We start from the raw sequence: 10,500 nt of genomic DNA, 5'->3' as shown, positions 1-10,500 counted from the left end.
CCCCCTGGCCTGGCTGGCTCGTTTGTGGAGTTGGCCTGGGGGGTGTGGGGCACCGAAGTGGGGCTGAACAATTACGGAAAAGGTACGCCGGCCGGAGCTAGGAGCGAGCAAACACCAGATTACGGCAATTGTGTGAGATATTTTATTCACGGTATGCTGGCCGTCTTATGGTCGCCTTTGCACCGGCAGCGCTCCAGACGTCGCCGCCGGTGCCGGGGCCGCACGCTACCCCGATCAGGCCCATCGATGGCGATAAACCCGTCGATATTGGTCCTTGATTGTCCGGAAAGCCCGGAATCTGCTTGATAAAATTCCCGGCCCGAGTTCCCGGGGCCCGGCCGGTCCGTTTAGGATGCAAATTAGAACCAAAATGGCGCCCACCGACGATGGTCGTAAGGGGGCGAATGGGGGGGGGGGGGTGGCACTCGGTGAAGAAATAACTTTAATTAGATTTTCAATATAATTAGCCAGCGGTGGCGGTGGCGTGTTTCGGGCTCCTTTGCCGGATAGTTCCGGTGCGCACATCCGGAGCATCCGGTTACAAAGCGGGGCTGTTGTGCGGCTATGAGTGTTTCCGTTGGCCGTCCGCGCGCCCTCGAGCATCAGGTAAACTCGTTTTTATTGGGTTTTTAATTGGAAATCTTTTAACTCGCAAGGTCCGCGCGGTGGGTGTATTAAAATCGGAAAAATCCTTCCCGACCGCCCCGGAAACGGGAAAATCAGGGAGGTCTGTGAGTGAGATTATGCCGTTTCGCGCCACATCGTCTGATGTTCGCCGACTCCGTTGTCTTCGGGCTTCGATGGAGCAATCCACGGAACAGATTATGAAACGCCCGTCGTTCGCCGCCCTAACGATGCTCCCCGAAGTGGCCCAAGTTTACCTGAGCACATTTCCATCAGGACTTTCAAGTGCCCATCACCCTCCGCCAGCCTGGTCCGGTCATCGTCAGCTTCAATCGAAATCTCAAGCCGGTGCGAACAAAGCATTTTCTTTCGCCAACGGCGGACCTCGAAGAACTCGTGGGAAGATTTGCCGCCTTCATCGCCCGTCGTGAACGCGTCCTCAGCGTCCTCCTTTCATTATGCGCGAGAGCCGAGCGGAGGCCTCGTTTAACCACCGGAATCATGACTCCGTGCAAACGGTGGCGGAACCGGAAGCGGAAGCACAACCAAACTCGGGCCGACCCCGCCACCGGGCCGGGCCGCACGACGTGGTCAACTTGGGCCGGGGGCCAGGAGGAAACATATTAAAATCCCATTAAATTCGCATCGAGAAAATATGATGCCATTATGTTTCGCGGGAGCAATTTATCTCTCTTAAGCTGATTTCATTCAATTTCAATTTGATCCTCGAGACGATGACAGCCCCGAACGACGACGACGACGACGACGACGCTGGTACCCCCCGGGGGGCTGGGGGCTGTGGCGGCGGGAAACACCAGGGTTGACGCTGTCGGGCGCCCAGCGAACATCGTCTCGTCGACGGCACCGTTTAAGCGACGCGCCGCAAGCCGCCCCGCGGCCGCGATGAAGAAGCTGAAGCCAAAGAAACGGAAGAAGAACCCGAGCCGGTGCCTTCTGTGCTGGGCGCCCCCCTTTTTTTGCCCCCCCCCCACCGACAGCCGGAAAAGCTTTTCCATTCTTCCTAATCTTAAATGAGTTATATAAATGGAAATTCTGGAACATTTTCCGTCACCGAGTCCGCCAGCTGACGGCGGGTTCTCGAGCCCCGAGTTGGCAGAAAATTAAATGAATTATCTGTCTTTCGCGTCCATCAGCCACTCGCGGGGGGTTGGGGGGTCATTGATTCAGCCGCTTCAGGCCTCCAAGGGACTACTGTGCAAAGGATGGTAATCTGGCCAACTGGGATACTTACATCGTGTGACCATGTAATGCGATGCTCCCTCGGATTCGCCTTAATGTGACACTCGAAGTAGACGTCGTCGCCCTCTTTGATGTCGGCGGGATTAAGCGTTGAGCCGAGCGACAGCTTCACTTGCGGTGGATCTGCGCGTCGATTGTTCCCCGCGATCGGCACGGAAGATGGGATGTAGAAGATGAAAAAATGGGAGAAATTGAGCGAGGGTGGCTGGAAAAGGAGTGGGACTGTCTGCGAAAGAGCATCCACCAGCCACAGGTCGGACGCCTATATTGGCATTGCTCTTCCCGACACTTACACAGGATATTCATAATGACCGAGTCCTCCAGGGCGGAGTTCTGGAGCCGTGGATTGGAGCCTTCGCACTTCAGGATGGTTCCGTCGTCGTCCGGGTGTGGCCGGAAGCTCAGCACCGACGTCACCACCGAGCTGTTGTTGATGACCTTTATCTGCACGCAAAAAAGAGAGCACGAAAAAGAGGCCGAAACGAACGCATTATTTGGCGGCGCGCGAAGAAGTGGATAATTAAAAATCGGTTAAGTGTACCGTCGGTACCCACTTACCTTTCCCTTCGTGAACGGACGATTGTTCTGCATCCACTTGATGTCCGTTTCGGGGACCGACCCCTCAACGTTGCACGCCACCACGTACTCTTGCTCCGAGACCAGCTGCTTCGGTTTCGACGATAGCGCGGCCGACAGCGGTTTCACTGTGACGGATTTGCGGGTAAATCGGGTTCCAAAATTAAAAGGCAAGAAAAAATAAGCGGGGAGCGCCGGAAAAAAATCGCGCACCCGGACTCAACGGTGACACTTACACAGCATATCCACGCGGATGCTGCGCTCCGCCGGCGGTACCAGCTTGGTGTTCGAGGCCTGACATTTGTACGTGTTGTTGAGGGCCGCCCGTGTCATTTTGGAAATCTCCAACCGATTAACGGTAACATGACGGCCCATCGAAACGCCGCCGCCCGTCTGCATGATCTCGTTCCCGTTCAGCCAGGTGACCGTCGGCTCCGGACGTCCTGTCGGAAAACAAGAAAATTCGACAACAGCGTGTGTGAGAGCGTGACGGAAGTGACAGCACGGTGGGATGCGCGGCGCCGTGCGACAACAACACCGGATCTGCACGGATCGATGCACGGTTGACCGGTGCTTGACAAAGAATTAATTTATTTGAAAACGTCCGAAGTCCGAACCGGTGCGCGGCTCAATTTGTACTGTGGCTGATTATCGGAAGTGATCGAAAGAGGACGCCATTGGCTTTTACACTCGTCGGGCCAATGGGTTTTTTGGGTAAACACTAATCGAAACGGTTCGAAACAAACACACACACACACTGAGTGGTCGGTATGTCGGTGTTGGTGGTTTAATTAAGCCAGGACTTTGGCGTGGGTCAGGGTGGGTCAGTAAATGTTTGGACAACTCGTAAGCCCTCGGGCTCGCCCCGCTGTAACCCGACGAGAAGTTGTGTGTTTCGAAAATGGTATGGCGAACTTGTGCAGCATTTTAAAGTCGACAACCATGGCAACAAGTGGCACACATTCCGTTGGCTACGGTTTTATAAATCAGCCACTAGATCTTGGCTCATAAATTCATAGGCATAATTGATGGCATTTTGTCATTCAAGCTGCACAAGTGAATGTTATTTGTTGACACACAAAAAAGAGAACCCTACCCGTTCCTGGCACGTCTTGAGCGTGGGCGGCGGTGCGCTTTTCCCTGCGATGGCAGCGTGGGACAATGTGGGACACTTCTTGGAAGTTTGCCGGCTATTTATGCGCCACGAACGCACAGGCAAACATATTTATCGCACCACAGTGGCACGCGATGGAGTTATGCCACAAAGAACTGCCACAAGAATATGACGTCGGGGGTCGGATTTGTGCACGCTCACGCCCACTTCATCTGGCGTTGGCTCCGGGACGCAAGATTTACGTAGAACCAGCCGCCTGGGAACCCAACCTGGTGCAAGAAGCGCTGAGCGTGCACCAGCCAGCCGTACCAGCTAGTGCTTGGTAAATTTAATTTATTTACTCCAAAATAAAAACAGACAGAAATGGATGGAAAATGAAATGTGAAATGTGAAACTGAAACGCACGTCAACGGCGTGCGTTGTGGTAACTCAGCCCTGATTGCATAATCAGCCGCATCGTTGTAAGGCCAAACGAAATTAGCTTTCGAGCCTCGAGGTGTAGGCGACAACAAGGTTTCAAGGTTTGATTTCAAACTTGCCGTTCAAACAAGCTCGGGCCGCGGTTCCACACCGGTTGTTCGGGCCGGATCATGTTGCGGGATCGGTGCCTGAATCCTACCGAGTATTTAAATGAGCAATTTTCATTTTCATCTGCCAAGGTGAGCCGCCACCGGGTGCGCATGTGGGCACCGGGACGGTTGTGAGCGACAGGTTAGTTATGTTTTCTGAATTATTAATTGAATACGGTAATGAACCCGATCGAGCTCGGTCGGGTTCCGTGGTGTTTGCATTCCCGGGAAAACCAGGAGCTTCCTAGACGGGCTTCACGTCAAGAATGTAAGTTTTATTGACGAACGTAGCCCGGTTTTAATTTGGGTCCGGAGAGCATGCAACCCTTAACTTTCCCATCGCTCTGTTGCGCCATCATGCAAAAGACCGGGAACACGTTTGCCGTTGTGGCCGTCGGCCAATTGTGTGACCAGAAATAATTTTAATAAAAAATAATAAATAACCAAAATATTGCTACTTAAATGGATGCTGTTAAAGAGACAAAAAGAGCTCGAAAAAAAATAAACACAAAAATGGGAAAACTTTGACCATCGCCATTCGGAATGCCATAAAAATGTGTAATAAATATCTCGGAACACTCGCGCCCGGCCACACGTAGTGCGTTGCAAATGTTAAAAGTTTGCCCGACATATAATACCCATCATTAGAATTAATTTGCTCGACCATCCCGTCGGCCGGCGTGGAAAAGCCTTCATGGCTTATAAATTTACAGGGACTCTCTCGTTGTCTCACTCGCTCGAGCCTCTCGGATGAGCTATGGCTGGGTTTTTACGGACGAGATTATGCTCCGTTTTCGGGGCTGTAAGAAAGAACAGCTCCCGGGTGCGGGCCCGGGCTCGGGTCCGGCTACAGGCCGGCACAGGACGTAAAATGTATCAAAGCATTACGCCGTATTAGCGCCGGTAATTACGATAATTTATTTCGCAGCCGCTGGACCTATTGCTGTGGCCAAAATGGCGTAGGCCGGCCAGGCCTTGTTCGCCTGCATCATTTGTATTTGGGCGCAGCGAGAATGAGCGGGTCTTCAAGTGCTGACCGCTTGAAGCCAACGTTTCGTGGTTCATAAACTTACACTTATAGTCCATAGTTTTAAGAAGTGAGCACCAACCAGGCGGTTGTTGGCGTTAAAGAGCTTGCGATGAACATTTGGGACGTTCAAAAACTATCGGCGAAAACATTAAACTGGTGCTCGGAAGACAAAGATTTTCGCCAAACGGAGAGGCAATCACCTTCGCGAACAATTATTTTGAAGAGAAAACCTTTTCTACTACTTTTCCGGGCACTATTTGGACTGGTTACAGAGGCGGTACCATCGCTGCGAGAACTGTGTAGAGTACTTGTATCCTTGTCCTTTCGGAAACATTTCAGACCACCCTCGTAAAATATCTATCTTTCCTTTTCAAATAATTTGGTTCACTTCGGGCCACGGAAAACATGCCACGTTTGGCGCGAGAGAGCTCGAAGCAAAAGCCCCAACAACATTCGATGCCACGCCGTTCGGTCCACACACGGCTTATGTAAGCCATACTGCGGCACCATCTTACCACTTGCAGTGGTGGCGTAACCGAGGGACGAAAATCAGATACGTGTTGTAAATTTACATGACTGCCGTCGGAACGGACCGAAACCCTGGCTGCAGTGGGACGAACATTCTACCGCGCGTGTAGCGTGTCACAAGCGTTCCGTCCATGTGATGCAAAACCGGTGCATGCCGGCTCTGAAAGGGGATTCTTTTATGCTGCACACACCGCTGACCACTGCCACACGTACACACACACACGCGGGGGGCCAGGAAGCAAGCGAGTGGCGAGTCGGTCAGTTAGTAACCACCCTCGCCAAATGGGGTGCAAGTCCGGTAACGGTGGCGAAAATAAATCAGATTTTATTACGAAACACGAATATGGCGGCCGGCAATTAAACCCACCCACCACCAGGGGACCCTGGTTACGCCACGCCGGAGCGTTACACTGCGCGCTGGAGCGCGAGGAATAATGCTGCGGCCGACTACTTGCAGGGCCGGGACCCCAGCACTGGGCGGTCGGCGAAGTGTGACGCACGCTGCATAACGCGCCGTCGCCGTTTATCGTTGCCAGCCGCTGCGGTTAGAAGCCCGACGGACGCCCGACGGACGGTAGGTGGCCGCGAGCGCGAGAGTGAAAAATTAGAACGGCCCGGCCCGGCGAAAGACGGCCCACTCTATTTACATACATTAATACGTATTATACAATTAAAGGACAACATAATTAAATTTCACCTGCAAACGAATGCGCACGGGTACTGCGCGGGGAAGGCGGCCCCAGCGGGGCTAATGTGCCAACTGGCCCCATATGCCCCCTGTGGCCGAGACCGCGACGCGCGACAAATTATGAAACTAATTTTAAATTTAATAAGGTGTCAGCGGTGCGCTGGGCGTCGGCCCTGAGAGCAACTCGCTGCCTTATGTTGCGTTTATTTAATCCTCTTCGTTCGTTTGCTGTGAAAGATGTTCTTAGGTATTGAACGTTTATATTGATGCAATAGTAGCACTAATGTGTGGCTCGTCCGTAGATCATCCGACAGTGTTGCATCGATCCGTCGGTTTCTACACGACAGACGTCAGTTCGAACGCTTGACAAAGCAGTCGCAACCCGAGTGCAAAACTGTAATACGGCTCTCCGTCCGTTCAAATAGTTGAATTAAAAGTATAGGTATATTAATAGGTAAATTAAAGGTGTATACCTAAAAAACGGACTTTTTTCAAAGAAATCAAACGTTTATTATTTTGAAATGAAAAATTATATTTTACTCAAAGTATGTGCCATCGCTAGATATACATTTCTCCTATCTCTCTGCTAAATCGTGGATTCCCAGACGAAAGAATTCTTCAACTTTTGAAGCAAATTAGTCATCTAATTTCGACTTCCTCGTAGGAAACGAAGTGTTGCTCAAGCAAAACGTGTCCCATCGATAAAAATGAATGATATTCGGAAGGGGACAAGTCTGGTGAATAATGCGGTGGAAAGGGGGATAGCATCTCCCATGCAAGTGATTTGATATTAATTAGTGATTAGTGATTGATTTTTAATAGTATCCTGAACCAGTTTTGTATTGGGGGTCATGGAGACGCCAGGTTCAGTGGTCAGTAAGCCCCTGGCGTCTCCATTTCGGAAAAAGAAACGGCATTTTGGTCGTTTTTCGATAAATACATGGTTCAAATTCACCAGGGTTTAGGAGCTTGTGTTACACCACACCTTTCTGGTGCCATCAGAAAGTCCATTTTTCCGAGTCCTCCGACGCCCTTTGCTTGTTAAGTCGAAACCGCCGTTTTGAATGTTTTAGAACCACTCAAAGCACTGCGATCTTCCAAAACCAAGCTTCGACAATCATTTGATGCAATTCTGTAGCAGTTTTCTTCAACAGAAAGCAGAAAAATAATAATTCCCGCAAAACGTCATTTCAGGCACTAACTTCAACAAAGCCCTAGCTAACCTAACACTGCATCTGGCGAAGACAGATGGATTCCTCCTCGGTGGCTATGTTAATAAGCTGAATTGTCGTATTTGTGGCTCGAAAAACCACCACACGCCGTGCAAGAGAAGCCAATGCACTCCCAACGAGTGACGGTTTTTGGTGTGGATTTTGGTCTTGTGGCATTCTCATATTAAATAATCAAATTAAAGTGGAAACCGCTGGCTCACTGATCTCAATAAAGTGAGTGAAGATTTCGAAAGCCAACCGGCCAGAGGCCAGAGAGCGGCTACTTTGAAATCGTGTGTCAATTGTACCTTATCACGGATTACAATGGCCGTTTTGGCGCTCGCTCGCCATCCTGTTAACGGTCGATCGGTCCGCAAAGGGTCGAAAGGTGTTTCAAAATTTTCGAGCGACCAGCGTCCTTCCTTCCAGTTCCTGCAGCATCCAATGCGACCGCTCACCGAGAAGGCCGTACCACCCGTTAAATCCCTGTCATTGTCATCGCGCGCGCGGGCCAAAAACGTTTCTGGAAACGCCGGCGTTCTACAACGTCGCCGGGGAACAAAAATTAACATTAAATTTTTGCCGCTTGCCGGCACCATCGTAAAGATAAAGCATGCCTCTTTGACGCTGGCTCTTTGACGCACCACACCCGTGGTCTGACGGAGGCGGGAGACGGGGTCCTTCAGTGGCGATGCTCTGCACTTCTGCTTCTCCGGGCAGCCCTCGAAGCGCGCGCCAACGAGGTTATGGTTCGCAAATTACGACGACGATGACGAAGATGAAAGAGGTCGTTTCTGGTAACAGTCGACTTCATAAAGTTCGTTATGAAAATCGAGCCGTTGTTTACTTTATCATCCCGTCCGTCGTCAAATTCCGGGCCCCGGTTGCGCCCCGGTTGGATAAACTTGAAGCCCCGGCGCGCGGACTCGTGGCAACGTCGATGAGTCTCAAAAACTTGACTTGTGCGACGGTTGAGATTTCTTGATTTGTTAAAACCGTGCCCCGTGCACCACCAGGCCACGTTGCCGCGAAGTGCGCTTCTAGGCTGATCGCTATTTATCTTAGTCGCGCAACACCACACCGGGGAACTTCGCAACGTGCTCGACAACTCGAGATTGCAACCGGGGTCCAGTAGGTCCGCTTCCAGAATCTCGGGATCAAGTGCCTGCTGGAGTAGCGCGTCCACAGTGCTCGTTTGCTCTTGGAAACAAGTAGAAGTCAAACACTGACCGAAAACTGTGACTTTTGCTTTGAGCCATGATTGCACTCCGAGGGTTGCTGCGACTGGTGACTTCCTAGCAAATGCTCGCTGAACGCACGGGTAGTCTTCAAGTTGTCAACTTTGTGATTGATTGCCGGCTGTCGGGACGTTTGGAATTAGTACCGTCGAATGGAGGTATTTTTCAGCATTCGCACCCGTTACCGGTAGCGATCGCATTGTTTGTTTACGCTCGGCCAAAGCAGCAATTAATGCTCCCGCTCCTATAATACGGCCCGCGACGAGTGATAACTGTCGCAGACGAACGGAACCACATCCGTCATGAAGAACCCGGTGCAACGCATCCAACCACGGTTTGCCTCCCGTTTCCTGGTTGCTTGTGCGTGTAGCAGTGTGTTCGCGGCTCTTGCCAGCTGTCAAAACGCCGTGCTGAGCGCTGGTGAACGGTACGGTGACGCCGATAGTCTGATCATCCACAAGCCACCGTCCGAGCAGTGCATCGCGCAGACGGGCGTCAGCGCCGCGGCCATCTTACGCTTCATCGACGCGGAACCGACCGATGACGGCGATCCGAAGCTGAAGTGCTACATGGACTGCCTGTTCCGGGCACTGGACTTGACTGACACTAAAGGCGAGGTGCACCTGGGCAAACTGATGGAAACCATCAAGCCCGAGTTCGAGACCGTTCAGCTGGGGATGGGTTCGAAGTGCACGAAACCGAAAGGGAAGGATCTGTGCGAACGAGCGTTCTGGTTCCACAAATGCTGGAAAACGGCGGATCCGGTGGTAAGCGATGGGCGCTTTGACATGCTTTTGAGATGCAATAAAACCGTGGCGTTTCCATTTCCAGCACTACCACGTCATCTGGCACGAGGCGAAGAAGGCCAACAATGAGTGAATAAGTTGCTGACTGCTGACTGTTGCTGCTGTATTTATTGCTTCTGATGCACACACATTTCCAAACACCAATCATACATGATTCCGCGAAAGTTGTGGGAAGAAAAAAAAGTACCAAGTCGACGAAGAGACTGCCGCATGGGCTGCGCAAAGCGATAGAAGTTTGAAATAAAATGTGTACTTACTCCATGCACCCTAGCTTGGCTTGCTATTATAGCCCCCCCTAGCCAGATGCCAGAGCTGGCAACAGTCATTTCGATGCAGGCAGGCATGGGTCGATAGTTTCCTGTCAGACAAGGAACTTGCCTCAAGGAGGCAGTGACTAGACACAAAGAGTTCTTGCCCGTGGCCGTATAGTGTGCTCTATTTAGCTCAATTGCTTCATTAGATTTAGACTTTTTCAGAACCCCCCACCCAGCTGATGAGCGAAGGGGCAAGGCGGCAAAATGGAAAATGCACTCCAATCGCTGTGGTAGCGTTCGTCGACGTCGTCGTTGGCTGGGCTGAGCTGTTTAGGTTCGCGTGCTGGGTGCGCGATACGTTTGGCGCGGTAATGGCGCGACCTTCTTCAGCGAACTTTGCCTATTTGCTTTCAATTTATTGAAGTACAGCAACCGTAGCGTCCATCAGGGCCCGTTCGTGCACTAATGGGAACGGCGGCCTTTTGCGTGGTGAACGTGGCAAAACATCACCGATGGCACCGCCCAGAAATGGGGCACAATATTTTACGCCGCCTGAAAGGGGGCCTGATTGTAGTTTAATCGAGCGGAACTTCTTCGGCGGT

General features: G+C 51.6%; 1 protein-coding gene across 1 annotated transcript; it reads left to right on the top strand.

Moving 5' to 3' along the window:
- Nucleotides 1–9,134: 9,134 nt before the first annotated feature.
- On the top strand, nucleotides 9,135–9,899 carry LOC128274620 (general odorant-binding protein 83a-like). Its single transcript, XM_053012868.1, has 2 exons — nucleotides 9,135–9,605; nucleotides 9,670–9,899. Exons 1-2 carry the CDS (start codon nucleotides 9,141–9,143, stop codon nucleotides 9,715–9,717), a joined length of 513 nt encoding a protein of 170 aa, XP_052868828.1. The 5' UTR covers nucleotides 9,135–9,140; the 3' UTR covers nucleotides 9,718–9,899.
- Nucleotides 9,900–10,500: the final 601 nt, after the last annotated feature.

Source organism: Anopheles cruzii, chromosome 3, assembly GCF_943734635.1.
Source record: "Anopheles cruzii chromosome 3, idAnoCruzAS_RS32_06, whole genome shotgun sequence".
NCBI lineage: Eukaryota > Metazoa > Arthropoda > Insecta > Diptera > Culicidae > Anopheles > Anopheles cruzii.
The sequence above is the reverse complement of the archived record's forward strand: the minus strand, read 5'-3'. Positions and strand labels throughout refer to the sequence as shown.

Bases quoted from the DNA above. Each gene is read 5' to 3' on its own strand.
- LOC128274620 (XM_053012868.1), top strand. From the start codon at position 9,141: ATGAAGAACCCGGTGCAACGCATCCAACCACGGTTTGCCTCCCGTTTC. The intron at 9,606-9,669 runs GTAAGCGATGGG...TTCCATTTCCAG, and splicing joins GGAAAACGGCGGATCCGGTG to CACTACCACGTCATCTGGCA.